At 38.9% G+C, this 23,984-nt stretch overlaps 1 protein-coding gene across 1 annotated transcript in view; it reads left to right on the top strand.

The window, feature by feature from the left end:
* SEMA3A (semaphorin 3A) overlaps window positions 1–23,984 on the top strand; it is a 209,291-nt gene that overhangs the window by 169,373 nt on the left and 15,934 nt on the right. Inside the window, exons 11-15 of the mRNA XM_032801540.2 lie at window positions 1,477–1,696; window positions 7,165–7,256; window positions 10,212–10,253; window positions 16,215–16,372; window positions 20,571–20,638. Of these exons, the coding sequence (XP_032657431.1) occupies window positions 1,477–1,696; window positions 7,165–7,256; window positions 10,212–10,253; window positions 16,215–16,372; window positions 20,571–20,638 (580 nt within the window). The remainder of the gene's footprint in view (window positions 1–1,476; window positions 1,697–7,164; window positions 7,257–10,211; window positions 10,254–16,214; window positions 16,373–20,570; window positions 20,639–23,984) is intronic.

Raw genomic sequence — 23,984 nt, 5'->3', positions numbered from 1 at the left:
ATGGCAAAGACAATTGATTTCTTCTACTGAGAATCCAGCAAGATCCGGATTTCTGTTTAATTACTTTTTGGTTTCAAAGTTTTTACTCTAAGTGGTGGATATTCTATCAATGTGAATAAAAGATGCATTACCTCTGGCTTTATATCACTGGAGTGTTTCTATTTCAAGATCAAATGCGGTGAACATAATCATAAGCATAGTGAAATCTGCCTCATAGCTTTGTATATCTGAGATGGATGTCTTGTGTTTAAGGGATTAGGGTCAGGCACCTGAAATTGGCTTCTCAAAATTCCTGTGAAACCTAGGACAAGTCATTTAAGTTCCTTGTGCCTCAGTCTCCTCATCTGTAAAATGGGGCTAATAATAATTCCCCAGTTTACAGAGAGATGTTAAGTCAAAATATCTGATATTCATAAAGTATTTTGAGTTTTTGAGAGAGAATTCATTAGGTAAGGGCTAGTCTTTAGCATGTCCTGATGCATAAGTGCACTTCCCTCAGGAGGAATTGTGGGTGGGGAAAGCAGAGGGGAATGCTTGTGGGGGGAATGAGTAATGGCTTTGCCTGCTGTCCTCCCCACTCTTTCCCCCATCCTCACCCACTTACTCATGGGTAGAGGGAGCAGTATCTGTGTAGCCCCTGTTCATTGCATAGGACCCAGAACCAAGATTGATTAGTCCTAACATGACCACATGAGATGGAACATGGAATCTTTACTCCCCTGTGCTGCTGTGTGAGGCCTAGCGACAACCTAGTCCGATGTGGAAAGTATTGTTCCTTTCTGCTCACTGCAAGTGGATATTGAGGAAACTAACCTGAACTCACTACAAGCTCTTTATTCACCACCCACACTACGAATAATTCAACACAAAGGAGCCCCATCATCAGAACCATTTGGATGACGCCAGATATGTCCAGATAATCAGCAGTTTAGATAATCAGGGGTAAACAGAACAGGGAGTCACACTGGCAGCTCATTAGGAGCCTAATCCAAGGTTCTTTGAAGTGAATGAGTTTTGACTTGAGTCCCAGAAGAAGATGCTTAGATAGTGGGGTGATTGTTATGGATAATTAGTTTTCTACGGTATAGATAACTGAATGTTTTAATCTGGGTCTTTTGTACAGTAATTTTTAGCATATTCAGCATCTCTATGGTCTTGTACTGCCAATTAAAAAGATAATAGTAGTCAGTAAATTACTGACAATCAATTATTCACACAGCACAGTGATAAGAAAGATAATGTATACAAACAGTAATATTCTATAGTATGAGCTATATTGATTTCAATGAGGAAAAATATTTCTCCAAAGACTTTTGGTGCCAGTATTAACTCTCTGTACAGTTCTTGTCCATCACAGAACAATTATATCCTGGGTTGTGCTTGATTATGGACTGAAGACTCACACAGAGCTCAAAGAAACTAATACATCTAATTGCTCAGTTATTAGGTGCAAAATATTCTCTTTCTTGTTCTCAGTGTCCCAGTAAAACATTTGGAGGTTTTGACTCTACCAAGGACCTTCCTGATGAAGTCATCACATTTGCAAGAAGTCATCCAGCAATGTACAACCCTGTATTCCCTATCAATAATCGTCCAATCACGATCAAAACAGATGTGGATTATCAGTTCACACAGATAGTAGTAGACCGGGTCGATGCAGAAGATGGCCAGTATGATGTCATGTTCATTGGAACAGGTAAGAATCTTTCACGCTACATCTGATGTTCTCACATGGAGTATGGAGAAGTAGAGTAGATTAGTGGTTTTCATTATTGGTAGAAAGCAAGCTTATTTTTGTGTACCATAGAGTATATCTGTGGAATTCTTTAGGGCAAGGCTCAACACATTTTTTCTTTTCTTTGTTGTTACTTAAGGGTTACATGTTGTTTGAGTAGGACTTGACATCAGTACGTGTTTTGCCTTTGACTTCAGTTGGAGTAGGAACAGACCCTGGTTATTGAGGGTTTTTTTTCAATTAGAGGCATCTTCCCACTGGTAATTATAATTTTGTTTTTAGTTCACTCCATAGGAACTAGTCACATGAGTAAAGCGAGCAGTATTTGTCTGAGTTGTGGGATATTTCTTGTGTCCTCTTACAACATATTTTGCTAATCTAAACTGGCCACCAGCCAGAAGAATGCTTCATTACCCTCAGCACACCAAGTTTTCTGATATCTATAAGAGGTCCTAGGAAAGACAAAAAGTTATGCTAAAGCACAATGCCGCTGGTAATGTGTTTGTACTATCTTATGGCTTGGGCTTTATGTCTTTCTTCCAGCAGGCAAAAGGGGGGATTTTCTTGTAAATAAAGCATTTTTACTTCTGCTAAAAGTTCTACATGAAAGCACCAGGGGCCAGCCACTCAGCCCTGTTGCTCCATTGACATCATGGAACTACATTGATTAGCACCATCTGAAGAGTTGGCCTTTCATCTTTGATGATTTTCCACCAGACTGACTAGTGTTTCAATCTTGTATTGAATATAGTGACTTTATTACTAGCCGTAGGAAGTTAAATCAAAGAAACCAAAGAACTTTCCCACTGCATCACTGCAGTGCTCTAAAAAATGAACAGGTTCTCTGTCTGTCTGTTTCTCTTTCTTTCTCATAAGAATACTGTTTCTGAATGGCACCAGTTACAAATCTACAGCTCCATAGCTGGGGGTCAGATTCCAAAGCAATAAATCTCAAGGCTCTCTTCATGTTGATGCCTAACATAAATCATGAGTAAACTGAGACCTATGCTGAAGCTTTGTATACTAAATGCATTGCGTGTATACCAAACATTTACGGCAGAAAATGCAGCCATAAAGAAAGTGCTCCAGCTCTTTGAAATTGTGACCAGAATTATGAGATGCTTGTGCTATAATGGGTTATTGTTTAAAACTCTGAACAATATTTAAATCTGCTTTTATGTGCCACAAATATTTTACATCACATAAGGAAAATTGGATAATGTATGCCTATCTTGCAATGACAGATGCAATAATAAGATGGCTCTTATACAGCACTTTTCATCTGTAGACCTCAAAGGGCTTTACAAAGGCAGGAAACATCATTATCCCCATTTTACTGATGGGGAAACTGAGGCACATAGAAATTAAATAATTTGCCTATAGTCACTCAGCAACTTAGAGACTAAACCAGGAATATAACTCATATCATCTGAGTTCCCAGTTACTGCTCTGCCTATTAGGCCACACTAGTGTATGACTTTCTGCAAGTCATTTATGACTTGATCCTGATCTTGCTGATGTGAATGTAAAACTCATTGAATTTAATGGTACATGAGCAAGACTTTAATTTCTCAGTTCTTCAGTTTACCTCTTTGTGAAGTGGATATACAACTGCCAATCAGAGAGGGATATTGCGAGACTTGCTGAATTAACTTTTGAAAAACCCTTAGAGGTCCTCAGGAGAGGTTTGTATACCGAGGGTCTGGTTTTAAACCTGACCTCAACTTGACCTCCATTTTGGGGGGAGCAATTTCCTCCCTACTGTTCACTACAGATGCAAATTTCAGATTTTAAGGTGAAAACAGGTGCAGTGGTTAGACAAGCAATGCAGATATTTGTGTCCACAAATTGTGAGCAAAAATATGCACCTGCCAAACAGAACTCAGCACTGAAAATGCAGCCCTGTAACTGTAAAGTATTGCTATTATTTTCTTCAATATTATGTTTGTCAGACTAAGAGAACTGCTGCTCAACAAGGACAGTAAATGAGGGATGTGCAGGGGAGTAAAGGGATGTAAGGTGCCCACTTGCTCATCTGCACTCGCTAGAATGTGGTTAGTAATGTGGGAGAAGAAAATCTTTTGTGGAGCTGCTAATCTCACTTCCACGCAGATAGGGAATAGATGGGCAACCAAGACACTCCCTCATCATAGCTGCAAGCACAGCTAAATCAGCATACTGGGATTAAGTATCAGCACCATGGATGGGACTGGTACAGGGCATGACACCTCTGTCTCCATCCCCAGAGCAAAGAAGGAACCAGGAATCAGATTGTGGACTCACATCACAATCTAATTTATGGCTTGTTGAGTAGGACTTGTGACAACGCCATGATTTAGCCCTGTATGGTGTGACTGGATTTCTCTGCAGTTCTGTGCCATCGGATTATATATAGCCGTTAGCATTGTAGCAATCAGGCTGCAGAACTTCAGTAAAATAGGACATTTTTTGGTATTGACATAACTGGTGCTAGTTAACCCCAGGATAATTAGCAGGCCATCCAGCATGGTCATATTTTACTTTCCTGTTGGTGAAATCTTCTTCCAAGCAGTTTCTTTCTCATTGTCACTGTAACAATAACTATGCCGTAGCTACTCAACAGTGGAAACAAAATTATATTGGAATGCCCAAAAATATGTCTGTGAAAAAACAGATCCCAATGTATCCATTTAAAGTGTATCCCGAATATCTGATGTGGGGGATTGTTTGGCACAGTCTAGGTACATCTGTCAGTAAAGTGAATTAATAACAGTAATCTTATCTTCTAAACTGAGTTACTCACCAAAGCCCATTGATCCTAAAAGAGAAGCCCAATTCAATTTGTGTGAAATTGTTTGAAATACTACTCTGTAAAGCTTGATCTAGAACTCAGATAAAACACCACTTTGGTACCTGAGGCCTGATCAGAGTCGCCATAGTGATTAACATATTATACCTTTGACCTCAAGGGCTTTCTGCAGTACCAAGCTACCATAATCATTGCAGGGTCTTCTTAAAAGAAAAGCATTTATTTAAAAAAATGTGATGCTTAGAGCTACAGTGTCTATCTGCCCTGCTCAGATTCCACAACTCCACTTGCTTCTCTTTATCGAAACTCCATTTATGCCATTTCAAAATGTAGCATTCAATAGACTATAAATGTGGTACTGATGACAGTCCTGTACTAATGCCGTATAAAGCCCTACAAACCATGACACCCTGTTATGTTCATTAGCTTGAATGACAGAGAGCTTGAAGTCTTCTCTCTGATGTTTGCAGGTTTTTCTCCAAACCACAATTACCAAATTGGAGCCAGGTTAACGAGCTCAGTTTCCAATTCTCATATTGCTAATAACCTTAATAATGAATTATTAGTTTTTCTGGAAAGCTCAGGAGTTTTTGTTTTAAATTTATGTTCTGTTCATTCTATGATGTTCTGTAAAGCGACTTTTAAGTATATTGCTCAAAGTAAATATTTATAAATAATAGAAATAATAATAGTGAATAACCAAAGATTTCATAACTGTCCATCTAGTATTTTTCATGAGACAAAATCATACATGCAGTATTGTAAATAAAAGGCAAAACTTCCTTTTAAGAGGTTTATTTTATTTTCATTTTCCTTTAAAAATTGCATCTCTAAATTTGGAGTTCATGAAAGAGATTAGATTGCAACTGACATTTTGTGGAAGAATTAAACAAATATGTTCTGTTTAAAAAAAAAAGAAAATACCTCCTTGCCATAGATATTTAGATTTCAGCCTTTTCATATGACAATTATTAGAACTGGTTAAAAAACAGCACTTCTGTCTCATGGGAATTTATGAGATTTTGAAATTCTGTTTTGTCTCAATTCAAGATACAAACTTGATAACTATAATATTTTTACAGAATGAAATATTGCAAAAAATAGTTTTTACTTTATCAAAACATTTCATTTCTATAGAAATCAAAATATTTTGTTTCAGTAGGGTCCAAATGTTTTATTTTGACTTTTATTGTTTCCACTTTTACATGATATTGTAAAGTAACATGTAATATAACATTCAGAATGATAATGTCAAAATGATAAAGTAGAAATGAAACATTCCAACCTTATCAAAACAAACTATTTCAATACTTTTCTGTGGAAATTTTTTGGTCAAAATAGATACTTGCCTGCTAAACATTTTGATTTAGTTGAATCAGCATTTTCTGATGGAAAAATGGAGAATTTTCAACAGAGCATTTTTTACCATATCTGCTAGTTATTCTTGGGAAATCCTAGTGTTAGGAAGAATGTTGACTCTCTATATTTTTATTATGCTTAATGCCTTTACTGCATGGTTTTAAAAATAGCCTAAATTTTCCAAAGTGACTAGTGATTGTGGGTGCTGATCTAAAGCCTACAGGGGCTTGATTTTCAGAGAGTGTAGCTTTCTACAGTGTGATTGTATTGCATCATGCTTAGCAGATCTCAAACATTAAATTACAACACACATTTCTTGTTACTGCTAAAAGTCTTTGGTAATCTTTGACAAACCAGAAATGCTAGGTTTCGGATTAAGCTGGCAAAATCGCAACTGTTTCAGAAATGCTGGTTTATGCAAAATGAAGCACAGATATATGCTTCAAAATTTAAATAAAGAGATGGTCATAAGTTAGAAAGTTCAGTTCCAAAGCCAGACTTCCACACATCTTTGAGGTGGTGTTTAGTGCTGGGGTTTTGAGACCTGGACCTGCTCACATTAACGACAGTGGAAGAACTCTCAGTAACCTAAATGGGTGTAGAATCGAGCCCTTGTGCAAACTTATCTCTAATTAAAAGATACAAGTTGTACAGGACCGCTGTTGTTTTATCCTGAAACAAGGCTAATGCTATTCATCACATAATAGAAATACAGATGTCTTTAGGGACATATAAGTCTTAGAACTTTTGCTTGACACCAAGACAGCATGTACTTAAAAGAACTGACAACTTCATCAGTTTGACAACATTCTTCCAGCTGTCCTTGTGTCCACAATGAGCCTTCTAATAACATCTGCACGTGTATTTTAAAACAAGTATGAAAAACTTCCTACTTCAGAATGGCTAATAAAATGTGGCTGAGTAAATTTAGCACATTCCCATCTATAATAATACCTCTGAGGCAGCTGACATTTCATGACACCAATCTAATAATATTGTGCTGTCCTGTTCATTCTTTAACAGCTGAAGCAGAGTAATGAATCATTTTTCTGTTTAACTTCCACAGTTAAGAAATTTCAGAACAATGCTTTATCGAAATTCAAAACCCTGCTAGTTCATTTCAAATGTCAGTGGGTATTGTGTGGAGTCAGTTCTCAGCAATATGTAGTGTCAGGACCCTTGTATGGAAATAATTGCATATTGCAAGAGATCAAGAAATTCTGGTTGCCCTTAAATTGAGTCCACTTATTAAGCATCTGAAAACATTTTTTTTCTTTTAAAGATATTGGGACAGTTCTTAAAGTGGTTTCAATTCCTAAGGAGACTTGGCATGATTTAGAAGAAGTCTTGCTGGAAGAAATGGCAGTCTTTCAGGTAAGTGCTGCTGAATTTCAAGTGTCAGGTTGTAGATTTTTCTGGGGACAGCTGCAAGCTGAACTTGTTGCAGGATAGCCAAGGAGTAGCCTGGCATACTCTTCTAATTAGCTTGTCCATTATACACCCAGACACTAGTCAAAATAAACCTTGAAGCTTCCAATGCTAGTTGTAGGTTAATGATAAAAGAAATAACATTCCTGATTTTTGTTGTGCTGTTTCAATGGTAAATTAGAATCATTAAATCTTTGAGTGATTGTCAGTTACAGTTAAACAATGTGTATTTTCTGGAATCTCACCACCCATCCTCTCCCAGAAGGTTATACAAAATAATAACTACCAGTACATATGTGGCTATTAGAAACAATTCAGATTATCAGGTTAGGAGGAGATTCTTCAGTCTTATTCCTTGAGCTTCCGTGACACCTCAGTGAAAACATACCAAATACACATGAAATATACACTTTTATCTCTCTTAGGCAAAATGTTAGCCTCCAGAGTTGTTGGGTTTTTTTTGTTTTGTTTTTTTGTTGTTGTTTTTTTAAGTCTGGTACCATTTACGGTTGCCTTCAAAACCAAAAGGAACAGAGGGCCTAAATTTTCAGAAGTGACTTTGAGTGTCTCCATTGTTAGATGCCTGACGTAAGATAACTTAAAAAGGCCTGGTTTTAAGAGTATGGGAGCTCAGCATTTTATGAAAATCTAGTCCCTTTAAAGTACTGCGAGTTGCCCCCCATTCTACCCCAAGTGAAACATCCACTAGTCACTTCTGAAAATTTAGCTCAAATAAATCAAACTTTTTTCTGAATCATGTCAGATAGATCCCCGTGATGTTCCATGTTTTCTGTGCTGCAATAAAACATTTGAGTTTCCTGAATTATTCTTCTCTTCATCCTATGTTGCCATCTCTATATCTTTGGTTTGACAGAAGACACAGCATATTTGGGGAGGTCTTATAGAAATGTTTACTTTCAGCATTCTATGCTTCACAGGCAAAGTTTGCACAAGAATCACCGCCCAGATATTGGTCATTGTCAGGCTGTTTTTCATTTTTTGTGGGTTTGGGTTTTTTGTTGTTTTGGGGTTTTTTAACACAAATGTAAATTAGACGCTATGAAGGGAAAATAAGAAATGTAATTTGTGGCTTCTGGCTTTTCTCTCTTTAACATGTAGCAAGATTATTATGTACTGTACTCCTCCGGGTAATCTGGCAACTTTGATAGCATAGGAATTTCTTCCTTAAATAAAGCAGAAGTGCCAAGAGATCAAAGAAATAGGAGAGTAAATTAGGAAAAACTGAATCAACGTTATTTTTCACACTGGATTTGCAGCACCACTACACTTAATGGCAAATTAGGATTTGGGTTTTAAATTTACTGGTGCATCTTTTGTATTGTATAAAAATAGTTTGGGCCTGATTCTCATTTACATTAAAACCTCTTTAGTTTAATATTTAAGGAGGCCTTGAAGTAAACAAGAATTAGATCTTTGAATAGAAATTTTGCAATAAATTTTAAACAGAACCTATCATATCTGAGTTTTTACTGGCTACAGAAGAGGCTACCTCTGTGTCATAAAGAATGTCTTTCCCTGTTTGAGTCACAGTATGATGAATACAATGGTTTTCATTTATAAATCCACCAAACCGAAAACCTTCCAGATCTGTTACCTTGATAACAAATGCCTTTTTTAACCCGAATTGTGAAATATTCCTCAGAACAGCTGAGCAAACAAGCAAATGAGTTCAATTTTCATTCAAATGTAACTCGTAATTGATGCTTTCTAATACGAGGTCTATTAACCCATTTGTAAAGGAGTCCACATGCTTAGCATCCACTCAGCCATATCAAATTCTCCCAGGATCAGCAGGTTGAAAGCTTAATGTGAACTACATTAATATACCTTGCTAAAAACTTGATGCAGAGGGTCAGTTAGCAGTACTCTCTTACATGACATGTAATAAGGTTTTACACTGCACTGAAACTTAAACTTTGTTAGAATTACTCATGAAGGGCTCAGTCCTGTAGCTTTTACTTACATAACTAATCCCACTGAAGTTACTGGGACTACCCCACCAATGTAAAATAAAACAAAAAACGCTTTAGGATCAAGACTAAATCCATTATTTTATTAATGTGATTATAAAGCTACAATAATTTATATAGACAGCTATGTATTGGTCCAAAATCTGCTAACTTTACTCAGCCATAATGTTCAATAGAAGTCAGTGCCTGAGTAAGATGAGCAGAATTTTTGCCCATTATATTGATTAAATACTTCAGCATATAAAAATGTACTACCAGTATGAGCTCCGCATTCTACAAACATAAGCATGAGCAATCCCAATACAGTCAGGTGAGGAGACCTAGTCACATGAACAAGTGTTTACAGGACTGGGGTCTTCATCTAGGTATTATAAAGTAATTGGTTTATTTACATAAGAACGGCCATACTGAGTCAGACCAAAGGTCCATCCAGCCCAGTATTCTGTCTGCCAACATTGGCCACTGCCGGGTGTCCCAGAGGGAGTGAACCTAACAGGTAATGATCAAGTGATCATTTGGGTTCCATCCCTTGCACCTTATCATATTAATATTTATTCTTAAGCTTTTCTCTATGCACGCTAGGTGGATACATTCCTGTAAATTTAAATTAACAGTATAAGCAGAAATAAATTTCAAAAAGTGAAACAAACAACAAAACCAATAACTCTGGAATAATGAAGTATGAGAAATGATTGATACATTGTGATGTTGAATTTAGACATGCACAGGCACAAATGCATATACATTCTTATTCACCTATAACAATAAAAACATTTCATTTTAATAGTCAGCAAGGAATGCCATCAAAGGATGCAAAGAGTTTCTTAGCTGGTAGATGACCCTTTAGCACTAGTTTCATGTTTATAAAAAACATGTTTTATGCTTTAACCCATTTTAATGTTTTTTCTAGGAACCCATTGTTATTTCTGCTATGAAGATTTCCACAAAGCAGGTACTGTATGCACAAGCTTTAAATCACTTTTTAAAATATTTATTGGCCTGTATATTTCAGAGACAGTAACTTGGCACTTAGGAGAGGCATATTAATTATACCAGCAACATCCCATCCCTTTACATAAACATCAGCAGTTTCTCAAGGAAAATGTGTCAGGCAGTGGAGAAAGGAAAAAGTTAGTTTTTTGCTTTACTGGCAAGGTGTAAACTAAACACAAACTAACCAGCTGCTTGTAGAAAAATTCCACATTACTAAATGCTCCAGTGACTGAGAAGCTATTGAGTTTAGAGACATTGCACTGACTTACAACATGTCTGAATTTGGCCCTTTACACATATGGACCCAGTGCTGTTTCCTGTGAAGTTAGTGACAAAACCCTTCATTGATTTAAGTGGAAGCACAGTCACCCCTGGTATTCTTTATAATACCTTATATTATAGATATATATAAATAGAGAGGCGATTTTTGAGCCTGATTCTGAAAATACGAACGAGTATCTTGCTTACTAACATGAGTATTCCCATTGAAGTTCTGGTGGTAATAGCTGATAGTATGTTGTTGCAGGATTGGGTTCATTAATAATGGTGTACAACACCTCTCAGGGAAGAGTCACAATGAGACCTATGCCCTGTTGAAATAGGTCTTAAGTGGTGCATTGGCTTTGTGAGGGCATCCTTCAAAGGGCTAAATTGTATTTTCTAATGAACAAAGCTCAACTCTCCATTTCAAATGGTGAAAATGCATGTAGGAATCCATTGTATATTGGAAAGCTGCCTGAAAAAGTGCAGTATTTGACACAAAGCATTTTGTTTGGGGCCACTTCCCTGACATATCTCCCAAACCAACAAAAACGGTGGCTTAAAAGAATGTACCATTTACAAACAAACCTGTCAAGTGGTGTATATGTTCACATCATACCAAAATGCTCTGCTTTAGATTATTTTTACAAGTACATTCTTTTAAGACAGCTGATTGCACTATGCATTTTAATATTACTTCTTCTTCAAAGCATCTTTATTTACTTAGAAGGGATTACAATTTCCCCCAAGTCATTAGAAAACAAATTACAATATTAATATTGTCTAAAACTGGAAAGAGCACCGTATGAGTTATTCAGGCAAAATTAAGCTTTTGAAATATCAGCCAGCCTTGGATTAAAAATGACAGACTCATGATTCAGCATGACAAGCTTTTGGCACAGAGACTTTATATCGAAGAAGTATTTGGCAGCATACTTCAACACTATATTTATGTTAAAAGATATTCTAGGTTTTCCATCTCAAACACATTACTCATTGTGTTTAAGTGGTGGGGTTTCACATAAACATCATAATAGCATAATAATTCTAGGCCGGGGTGGGCAAACTATGGCCCATGGACCATATTTGGCCCATCAGCCATTTAAATCCAACCCTTGAGCTCCCGCTGGGGAGTAGGGTCTGGGGTTTGCCCCTCTCCGGCCCTCCAGACGAGGAGCAGAGATGGGGGCAGCTCCATGTGGCTCCTGGAAGCAGCGGGATGGCCCCTCTCCTGGCTCCTACACATAGTTGTAGCCCAGGGGTCCACTCTGCACGCTGCCCCTGCCCCTGCCCCAAGCACCACCCCGCAGCTCCCATTGTCCAGGAAATATCATCAATGGGAGCTGCAGGGGCGGTGCCTGCGGAAGGGGCAGCGTGCAGAGCCATCTGGCTGCACCTCCACATAGGAGCCGGACATGCTGCTGCTTCCAGGAGCCGCTTGAGGTAAGTCCCACCTGGAGCCTGCACCACTGAATCTTTCCCCATGCCCCAACCCCCTACCCCAGCCCTGATCCCCCCCCTGCCCTCCAAACCCCTCGATCCCAGCCCAGAGCACTCTCCTGCACCCCAACTGGAGATCTCACCCCCCTGCACCCCAACCCCAATTTTGTGAACATTCATGGCCTGCCATACAATTTCTATTCCCAGATGTGGCCCTCGGGCCAAAATGTTTGCCCACCCCTGTTCTAGGCACTGCACAGTGCAAAAGTGTAAATGTAAACAAAATCAGCATGCTTTATCAATAGTTTCAGTGCAATCATCACTATATATATGAACTAGGAGTGCATTGATGTGATTCAGACAACCCTGTGTACAGACCTTTCTGCTTACTCTTGCATACTTTACTAGGTCTGTGGGTCCCATCTACTGGTACTTCAAACTTTACCATTGCTACCTCTCTGGCAGTCTTGCCAACTCAATTGGCATTCCCCACTAGGTGTCTAGCTAAGGCCTAGTGCTGGCTGGCCCTCTACACAGGGGTGAATTTTACCCCTTAATCAGCCCTTAACAATGCATTCAGAGTGAGCCTTGATGTGCCTCCTGTCCCTCTCTAGCTCACAGAGGTTAGATTTTGTGTTCATCACTAAGGCTGTCATGTGTGTTCCATCCCCTAAATCCACTGATACCTGAGATCTGCACTGTACTTGGTGGATCAGCAACAGGAGGCCATCTGAGCAGAGCCCCTTGCCCCCCCGCCCGACTCCCTGCAGGTCCTTAAAACCACTGTTACTGCAGGAGCCAGCACTGCCCCCAGAAATTCCCTCAGATGGGGCTCCACAGTACAGAGGAAAAACCTGAAAAGTTACCCAGATTCAATCTACAATAACCTTCTCCTCATTGCTCCCTGAGTTTAGGAGGAGGAACAGACCACAGAAAATCCCTTGTACCCCCATACCTATCCCCCTCCCCACCTGCTGCTACTAATACTCACAGAACAGAGTTGGGCAGCTGGAAGTAGCATTTTGTGGTGCAAGCCCTCACCCTTTCTACCTCTTCGGCTCAGATTTATGGGTTTTATGAACCCCTATGCTCATGGAAGCCACGGGTGGGATGGGGCACGGAGATCACGGGTAGATACTGATGAACTTTTTGTCTGAGACAAAGAATTTCTGTGTTCCCACCACCCACATTTCCATTCAAGGTGGGGAGGGGAGGGGAGAGAAAGAGACAATCCCTTAAATCTTCAAAAAGAACTTACAGTCTATTTGCATACATGTGTGAAGTACTATATCTTATTCAGTTCTCACCCTTTCTGCTCCTGCATATTTTCATACTGGTTAACATTCAGTTCTATGCTGAAGAGCCATACAAAACCTATGCCTCACTTTTCCGGCCTTGTGCTGGCTTGCTGTACAGGGATGCATTTTACATCTGTTATTCCAAACCATTGCAAAAACAGTTGTATCTCAGACATGAATGTGTGGTAAGTGATGGCAAATGGAGACCGCTTCCATGTATTTTGACTCTTGCTTAACCTGCAGATCTTCCCTATAGTGCTGTTGTTTCAGCAATTTGAAAAGATCTCTTCAATGGCCAGCATCTCTTGCTGTATTTTGATCTGATAATCAGCTAATGTATTAAACACAAATTGTCTTTTGATGGTACAGCATCAGGCCATTCGTGGAGATGACTCCATTACCATTTTTTAAGTTTCATATTGGCTGGAATTATTTATTTTTAGTGTCCAGCATAATAGTCAACAGCTGGATTCTAAATATATTGCTTTAAAGAGAAGCAAGTAGAGTGATTTGGAAACCCTCTTAATTATAGGATTCCTAAATCATATATTATACTTAACCAATTGAACATTCTGAACTGTCCCATAAGAAGTAAAATCTTTAAGCAACTTTCTTTTGGTCTTAGTTAATTTATTTTATATTTCCTATGACTCTCTGTGCTTCTGTTCAGTTCAGAGCCTCTCATTCTAGGGAGATTTATTAGAAATAATTTTTGACTAATCAAAAATGGGTACATTGTTGTACTTGAAACCTGTTACAGTTTGGATGTTGATTTTTCAATATACATCCTTGAATTAATTGTTACATGCTATGTGCAGTAAGGTACGTGCCACACTGTTTATATATAGTAGTGCCCCAGTTATATACAGTCCTACTACTTTACGGTAATATATTACACTTCTGATTAATCACTCAAAATCAGTCATGTCTGCTGCCAGTCACTCGTTCCATGCAATTGACCTATACCCCTAGCTGATGGCAGTGGTATAAGCTTAAGGCTTCCCATATAGTACTAGGTACATCCCTGTGTGATCAAGGGGTTTCTCCAGGACACTGCGGCTTTTATATCCCACCCAGGGCGTCATAAGAGGTGGACGTTTCCTTAGGAAAGATGTTAACACAGTGCAAGTGATCTGTCCCTGCCACCTTTTGGGATTGTACTGGCCAGTTGTGGGCATCTCAACAAGGTAGTGACTGCAGCCAGCTTGCATTACTGAATCCCATATGAGCTTTACCTTTATGGAATCACAACACAGGAGGTGAATTAGGTCCATGGGCTCCCACTTCTTATGCAAGCCCTTCATCCTCTGAAACAGAAAAACTAATGAAAATCTGTTTCATGAGCCCTTAAAAACTGAAATCCTAGCTACTTTACTTGGGGTTTAAAGAGTCCCATGGCATTTTCAAAATGAGAGGGATATAGCCCTGAAGTCTTTGTGCTTCCTCAGTTCTGGAACATGAGTTTTCCACCCCACAGGTAACTACATTTCAGTGACTTTGTACATGTGTCAGGAATTTTTTTATGATGAGGAGAGCCTAAAACAAAAATATTTTTATTTGATAGGCTCCCATAATGCCTCTTGGGAGTTGTAGCTCTGCTTCCTCTTGTCTCCGTTACCCTCTATGGACCAGGTTTCCCAGGTGGATTATATCTCCTGTGTTGGATCATAGCAGTTGGTATTATTGGAAGGGGAGTCTAAAACCAAACTGTTTTCATTTGGATATCCTGCTATAGGGTTTCTTAAGAATTGCAGTCTGGCTGTGAAGCCTGGCCCAGAGAGGAAAATGGGGATATGAGGAAACCAAACTACATCTCCCATGATGCATCGTAGCCAAGAACTATAATCAGCTGCCACCCTTCATCATGATGGGAGACTGTTGTGAGTTATAGAAGATGTAGTCTGTACAGGGAGCATGTTCTATAGAGAAGAGGAGTATGAGGCACCCAAACTACAACTCCCGTGAGATACCATGGCCAAAACTTCCAAGTGAAAATATTTTGATTATTGATATTCCACCTAAAAGGCTAACTTTTCTGTGAAAAAGTTTGACAAAAAATAAATTTTGTTGTTTTCTTCAAAAATTTCAACTTAAAAATCAGATTTTCCAACTAGCTCTACCACTGAGATCAGTCAGGCTCTTCATGGGTGGAGAAAGTGAATAGGGAAGTGTTATTTACCCCTTCACATAATACAAGAACCGGGGATCACATGATGAAATTAATAGGCAGCAGGACTGAAAACATATAAGGAAGTACTTCTTCACACAACACACTATCAATATGTGGAACTTGTTGCCAGGGGATGCTGTGAAGGCCAAATGTATAACTGGATTCAAAAAAGAATTACCGGTAGATAGATGCATGGAGAATAGGTCCATCAATAGATGTTAGCCAAGATGGTTAAGGATGCAACACATGTTTTGGATGTCCCTAAACCTCTGACTGCCAGAAGCTGGGAATGGATGACAGGGGATGGGTCACTTGATAGTTGCCTTGTTCTGTTCACGTCTGCTGAAGCATCTGGCACTGGCCACTGTCAGAAGACAGGATACTAGGCTACATTGTCCTTTGGTCTGACCCAATTTTGCCATTTTTATGGTATTGAAAGATAGGAACTTAGAAATATAGTCTATCTCGCTTCACTTATGGCAATAGGTTTCATACAAAAATCAGCATCAGAATTTGTCCCATAGAAGCAGGAAATAATTTTATTGGACTTTTTAAAAAAATATTGGGACTGATTTGCTTCTCGCTCATGTATCTAAATCAGGAGCAATATCACTGAAGTCACTCTAGACACACTGGTATAAAACCCATGTAAATGAGATCAGAATCAGCCCTCATTGTATATGTTTTTGATGTATTGTGCATGTCTTTCCAGTGAAACCTGATTATTTGCCAACTTGCACTTATTTCACAGCAACAACTCTACATTGGCTCAGCTGCTGGAGTTTCACAGCTTCCTTTGCACCGCTGCGATGTGTACGGAAAAGCATGTGCTGAATGCTGCCTTGCTAGAGACCCTTACTGTGCTTGGGACGGCTCTTCGTGCTCGCGTTACTTCCCCACTGCTAAGAGGTAGGGACAGTTGCAGATGTCTGCATTATATACTACTTGCCTTAACTGATGATCTGAAAGGTGACCTGTGGAGTTTTGAGGTTTTTCATGGGATCGTTAACTGGAGCCCTTTCTATTTCAAAAGAAAACATATTTGTGAAAGTTGCAAGCAATATCAAGTCTTGGTAAGTTAACATGGCTACTTTTGGGGATGGCTTGGAAAGTCCATGATAAAAAACAAACAAACATGCAGAACGACGCCATCTCTGAAATGGAAATCTTCTGTGTTATACAATGAGAAATGTCAACAATAAAAAAATGGAGAGAAAATCCATCGAGAGCTCAGTCCTGCAATCATTACACACTTATGAATACAGGTATTTAACAACTGTAACATCATTGCCCTGCACTTTCAAAAGTTGTTGTGATGCTAACTGAATGAGAAAGCATTTGGGGCTTAATGAAAACTGACAGATTGATACCATAACTTGTGAAAAAATGGTGTAGCCATTCTGATTTGATAGCATTTTACACTCACTTTGCATGGATGTAAATGATTACACGAGATGCATTGTGAAGAAGTATCAGTCCCTGTACATGAAAAATAAAAATTCATATTGTTTCTAAGTACTGTGGAGTAGCTGTTTGGCTTAACGTTTTTAAAACATGCATTTTCAGCCTCCAAATAAACTTTAAGTCTATCGATATTAAGAATTGACTTCGGGCCCGGTTCTATAATCTGCTGTCAGTTACTCAGGTATAAACAACAAGGAGTCTGGTGGCATCTTAAAGACTAACAGATTTATTTGGGCATAAGCTTTTGTTGGTAAAAAACCTCACTTCTTCAGACTCCATTCATCTGAAGAAGTGAGGTTTTTTACCCACAAAATCTTATGCCCAAATAAATCCGTTAGTCTTTTAGGTGCCACTGGACTCCTTGTTGTTTTTGTGGATACAGACTAACATGGCTCCCCCCCTGATACTTAATTACTTGGGTGCAAATGTGGAATAATTTAATTGATAAACATTGTTGCAAATCAGAACAGAATTTGGCCCATGGTCAACATATCATCACCTTCTAAATATCAGTATTTTAGACAAATTATTGCAAAAAAAAAATTTGCTCAGATAGTGATAATGTAAAAGGGAATATGCCATAGGTGTCTTACACAAAAGGAGACATGAGAGATCCAAGCATTTATGTACAGAAAAGGCAAACTTCATTCTGAAGCTAAAGTTTACAAATACTTCAGTTAGGAATTTCATGCTTCCAAAATGTATTTAACTCCGGTTGGCGAGGTGTTGGTTGGCTGGCTGGCTGCTGGAAGGAATGAGATAATGTAAGGGACAATAAGGAGAGTTTCCTCCACAGATATTTCAGCTGGAGAGGATTGAAATGTCAAGCTTTGTACCTCAGTGTAGCCTAAGCAAACCCTTGGGGGAGGAGGGGGAAAGCTGCTTATGAAACATGCAGTCTTATTTTTGCACCAGAATATTGAAATAATTTGAGACAAAATAATTCTTCCCGGGGTAGATAAAGAAGATAAACTAAATACACCAGTCACAAAATGAGCATTCCTGGAAAGAACTCAAATGTCACGGCCTCCCACTAATGCATCTCTACAAGTCCAGATTCCAAAAGTGTTGGGAATGCTGTGGCTTGGTGCATGGGTAGAGATGATTTGCTTATAGTCATTTTCTTTATTTCTCTGTCTTTTATATACTTCCCACTCAGTGTATCTTTAAGGAGCCTAAATGACAGTTTAGAAACCCTATAGTGTGACCATTTGACTCAGCTTTGTGCAGATGCTTTGGAGCTCATGTTTCATAGATCACCATGCTGGCTTAATGCTGAAATGTGTGACATTTGCTTGATATCCTAACTAAATGCTTGATCCAAAATCCATTGACATTAATAGGAGTCTAATTAGGCCTAATTCCTACAAATAGAATTCTATAAATAAGTTGGCCTGTGGAATTTATGAAGGGAGTGACAAAAATTGCATTTGCAGCTCATTTGGGTCTGGGTGTGGTTCTGAGTCACCCATATTGCAACTAGCTTTCCATGGGGAAAATACAGTGCAAACTCCCACTGTGAGAGAGATGAACTGTATCTTTAGAACTTCCACCTGAACACAGAAGGGTGCCTTCTATTAAAATGCTTTCATGCATCTTGTTGTGTCATTATACTGGAAAATATAATATTAATAGTGGTAGACAGAAGTGTCTAAGGCATGTAAGTCCCACTGACTTTCAGTGGGATTCGTGTACCTAAGGTGAAGTGTTCAAAACCGCATAAATCCCATTTTCAGAAATAAATTGAAACTTAGTCTCCTCGGTGCCTAAAAATCACTTTTGAAAATGGGACTTAAGGGGTATCAGCTGTGGAATTTGATTCTGGATCTGAATGTGAATTTTTTGACAATCTCTCCAAGAAAAAAATGATGATTTGCTGAAATCAAAACTGTGAGAAGAGGGCAATTTCCACAAAATTCCCGTTTCTGAAAAAAAAGAATTATGGAATGGGAAAGCCATTTTCCAACCCCTTTCTCCCTTCAGTCAAAGTTTGTTAAGCTATGCAGCATACCCAAGAGACTATCTATTCATTCAGGGCATTGTGAAAATTGGATATGGCGGGAGATAGTGAGGAGATGCACCATGAAATCTATGGATGAAGAGAGTTATATAAGTGCTGGGTGAAATGTTCAATAGCTCATAAGTCCCATTTTCAAAAATAAATGAAACTTAGGCTTCTCTTTGATTAAATCACTTTTGAAAATGATATTTAGGTGCTTTTTTTTTCCAAAATGGGAATTTTGTGGAAATTGCCTTCTTCTAACAAACAATTTTGATTTTAACAAATCAGCATTTTTTCATAGAGATTGTCAAAAAAATTCCCATCCAGATCCAGAATCAAATTCCACAGCTGATAACTCCTAATGGAGAACCCACTGCATGCCTCACCCATCAGTTCTGGGGCTGTTAATGAATTGTGTTCCAACTGATTTTCACTCTAACAATGGGAGGGGTAAGAGATGATCTCTGTATTGCAGAAACCATTATATTTGCTTAATTTGTACCATTGTGACTGAAGGGCAAGTGTGGCTCTTACAAGGATACTTCACTTTTGTGTGTGTGTCAATAGATGCCATAATCTGACATCTCAATATTGTTCGGCCACCTAATCCTTTTTGCTCTCTCCTGACTTTGCAATCCCTCTGGTTTTCTCCTATTCCCCAAGTAAAGTGCTTGTCCTCAAAACACATCTTTGTTTGCCCTGTTCTTTTCTTCTTTTTTAAATAAAACTTCTTTTCATGGACTGAATTGGGTTTTGTATCACAGCTGTTTAGATAAGAAAAGAAACAGACAAAGCAAGCACAACAAATGCAAACCAAAGAGAACTGTATAGAAAAATATGTTTTGTTTTTCTGTAAAACACAACATTTTTCAAACAGATCAATGTTTTGTCAAAGAGAAGAGGTGGAGAGTAAATTGGAGGGGAATATAAAGTTATATTAAATGGGACTGTGATAAGAACTAGAGAGGGACTCAAGCTACACAATTTAGATCTGGACTTCGAATAGACCATTTTTCAAGGATGTTCCGATTCAGAATTTTAATTCAGCCTATACTAAAGATGCAAACTTGCATATGGATTTAGATCCAAGGTTGTGGTCAAACCAGAAGAAAGTTGAGTTAAACATTATTCTATCCATCTCTAAATATATTAAGCCCTAGTAGTAACATTGTAGTTTGCCAAATAAGCCTCTTGCCTATAATCTAGAAGAATCTAATGACAAAGCTAGGCTATTTAATGTAATCTCACTTTGTAGGCAAGATGGTGCCATTTTAAATTCCTTGTATTTTCAATAAACATTAAACAGGCTGCACTTTTTGTACATGTTGGACTCTTATTAATATACATTTCAAAAGACTGATGAATTTACTCATAATCAGTATTTTTAGGAAGGATTACTATATGTTCACATGCATTTATCAATGACTGAAGCCTTAATTTGGAAGCATGAAGAAGTTTATTATCTACAATGCTATAGAATACAGTGAAGTATGAGTTCCCTTACCCTGTTGTGTTCTAGGTGATGTTGCATGCCTCATATAACAGTAAATAACAGTGCCGTTCATTTTTGGCTTATCTAACACAAATACTTAATTTCATCTCTGAGAAAGTGTATAACATTTTCTGATGTGATTTTCTTAGGCGTACTAGACGACAAGATATCCGAAATGGAGATCCTCTCACTCACTGTTCTGACCTGCAGCATCATGGTAAGTAATAGATATTTTGTTTCAGTACAACCAGCAGGCATGTCATGTTCAGACTGTGCATGATTGCTGTGAGAAGAAAAAGATGAAACAGGAGTGAAACTATATTGCCTACTCATGAAAAGTTAACTTGCCTTTGGTTGTTAAGCTAATTTTGATTGCCTGTAAGAATCAGATCAAGGATTCAGTATACTCTTATTTGCAAGCTAATAACACATTCAAACTTTTTTAAAGTTTCTGATGCACCTGACATTGTATGGAAATAAGCTTTACATATTGTATGGGAAATTATCATATTGGCCATCATCATTGCTATCATCAATGTACCTGTTGCTTTACAAAGAGGTGACACCATAACTCAGTGCTATATAGATGATGTAACTAAACATATTGGCACAAAATTGTATATGCTTGTAATGGGAAAGAACTGTTACATCAGCTAGTTCATTCTTGGAACAAGGATTGTTTCCTGTAATATAAACAGACTGGTCTACTTTTAAATGGAATAAGATTTCTATACATTTTTATCCTTCTATTTTGTTCCTGGTTGTAGAGGTGCCACAAGGGGGAGACAGAGATGGGCAAATCCCTCCCTCCTCCCCATCCGAACACATTTGGTATAATTTTGTTTCCCAACTGGGACATGCTGGCTGCCACTTCCTGCAGCTCCCATTGGCCGGGAACAGTGAACCGCAGCCACTGAGAGCTGTGGGGGGCGTGCCTGTGAATGGTCAATGTAAACAAAATGTCTCACAGCCCTCCAATGGATTAACCCAATGAGCTGCATGCCGAAGGTTGCTGACCCCTTCCATAGACAATGGCAGCAGTGCTAGAACTCAGGCTGATAATGCTGCCAGCCCACGGGGGTGATTCTGCCTTTCCAGGGCTCTCTGCATGTTGCCTGTGGGGGACAAGGGAAACCAAGGATCTCTGGCTCTGCGGGTAATGTGGGGGGAAGGGAGGATGCCAAGGAGCTGGTTCTGGGGAGGGAGCCGTAGTGACCTGGGGAACAGTGTTACCACTGCCAGGCCTTTTTCACTGCAGCCTGTGTAGTCCCCACCCAGCAGCCTGAATCCACTACCATCGCTTCATAACAGTGTGGGTGAGGTTGGGCTGGCTCAGTCCCAGGGGCAAAGGGGCCAGCCTGGCCACCAGGGTTGGCTAGCACATAGAGGAGGGGCAGTGGGACAGAAAAGCACCAATCTCACCCAGCAGTTCAATTTTGTGGCTCATCCTCCATTCCCTTTGATCCACCTAACTCCAGTCCCTAATCCTATCCCCTAGATATGTCTATCCCAATCTTCTCCCTCTGCCGGGATCAGATTTTGGTTTTAGTAACTGGTTATATGTCAGAAGACAAACCTGTCTTCCCACAGGAACCCAATTTTCTGTCACATGCTTCACAGCATTCTCATTCAGAGAATGAGAACTTTACTTTTTGCTCCACATGAAAAAGAACACAAAGACAATACTTCCCTCTGCTGGAGAAAATTGACTACTGTTGGTTTGTGACATAAGTGATGCTGGTGTTGGTTAAATCAATTAATAGACTGCAGGGATATACAAAGTGGAGACGGCTGAACAGGGAGATACCTGGGATCCCACGTATCTTCAGCTCCTTATAATAACAGCAACTCATCTATGCTCACATTGCTGTATTACATTGCAGTAATAATACTGTTTATTTCTAGGACTCTCAAACAATAAAAACAACTAATCGTGATTAATCATAAGATTTTAAAAAATCTTGATTAATCACAGTTTTAATCTCACTGTTAATATTAGAATACCATTTATTTAAATAATTTTGGATGTTTTCTACATTTTCAGATACACTGATTTCAGTTATAACACAGAATACGTAGTGTACAATGCTCACTTTATATTATTTTTATTACAAATATTTGCACTGTAAAAAAGATGAACAAAAGTGTTGTAGTTAAATCTCTTTATCATGAAAGTGCAGTAAAAATGAAACAATGGAAAACTTTAGCGCCCACAAGACCACATTTGTAAGGCAATTTATTCCAGTGCTTAACTACCCTAACAGTTAGGAAGTTTTTCCTAATGTCCAACCTAAATCTCCCTTGCTGCAGTTTAATCCCAGTGCTTCTTCTCCTATGCTCAGAGGTTAATGAGAGCAATTTTTCTTCCTCTTTCTTGTAACAACCTTTTATGTATTTAAAACCTGTTATCAGGTCCCCCCTCAGTCTTCTCTTCTACAGACTGAACAAACTGAGTTTTTTCAATCTTTTCTCATAGGTCATGTTTTCTAGAATTTTAATCATTGTTGTTGCTCTCCTCTGGACTTTCTCCAGTTTGTCCACATCTTTCCTGAAATGTGGTGCCCAGACTGGACACAATACTCCAGCTGAGGCCATATCAGCATGGAGTAAAGCAGAAGAATTCCTTGTGTCTTCCTTACAACACTCCTGTTAATACATCCCAGAATTATGTTTACTTTTTTTTTTTTGCAAGAGTGTTACACTGTTGACTCATATTTAGCTTTTGATCCACTATGACCCCCAGATCCCTTTCTGCAATACTCCGTTTTAGGTAGTCACTTCCCATTTTGTGTGCCTGCAATTGAGTGTTCCTTCCTAAGTGGAGTACTTTGCATTTGTCCTGATTAAATTTCATCCTATTTACTTCAGACCATGTCTCCAGTTTCTCCAGATCTTTTTGAATGTTTATTCTATCCTCCAAAGCTCTTGCATCCCAGGCTTAAATAGAGTCCTTTCCGGAGCCCCCTCCAAAACCACCTCTAACATGCCATAAAAGCTCCAGAGGGGTTGAAAATTTTTACTGGAGCTCCACTCTGGACAGCTCCACCTGAATTTAAGGCCTGATTGATATCCTCCCAGCTTGATATCCTCCACGGGCTTTATGAGTGTACCCTCTATGCCAGTATCTATATCATTGATGAAGATATTGACCAGAACCAGAACCAGAACTAATCCCTGTGGGACTCCACTCGATATGTTCTTCCAGCTTGACTGTGAACCACTGATAATTACTCTCTTGGAATGGTTTTCCAACCAGTTATGCACCCACCATATAGCTCCATCTAGGTTATATTTCCCTAGTTTGTTTATGAGACTGTCATGTGAGACACTAAGAAACTGGACCATCTACTCAGGACACTCCCTACACTAACACCAAAAAAAATCAGCATACCCTTAGAGCCCCGACCAGGGTTATTCTATCTACTACCCAAGATCCACAAACCCGGAAATCCTGGACGCCCCATCATCTCGGGCATTGGCACTCTCACTGAAGGACTGTCTGGATATGTGGACTCTCTACTCAGACCCTATGCCACCAGCACTCCCAGCTATCTCCGTGACAC

The sequence above is a fragment of the Chelonoidis abingdonii genome, chromosome 1 (genome assembly GCF_003597395.2).
Source record: "Chelonoidis abingdonii isolate Lonesome George chromosome 1, CheloAbing_2.0, whole genome shotgun sequence".
In the NCBI taxonomy this organism is placed as follows: Eukaryota; Metazoa; Chordata; order Testudines; family Testudinidae; genus Chelonoidis; species Chelonoidis abingdonii.
This window is presented reverse-complemented; position numbering and strand designations above follow the sequence as displayed.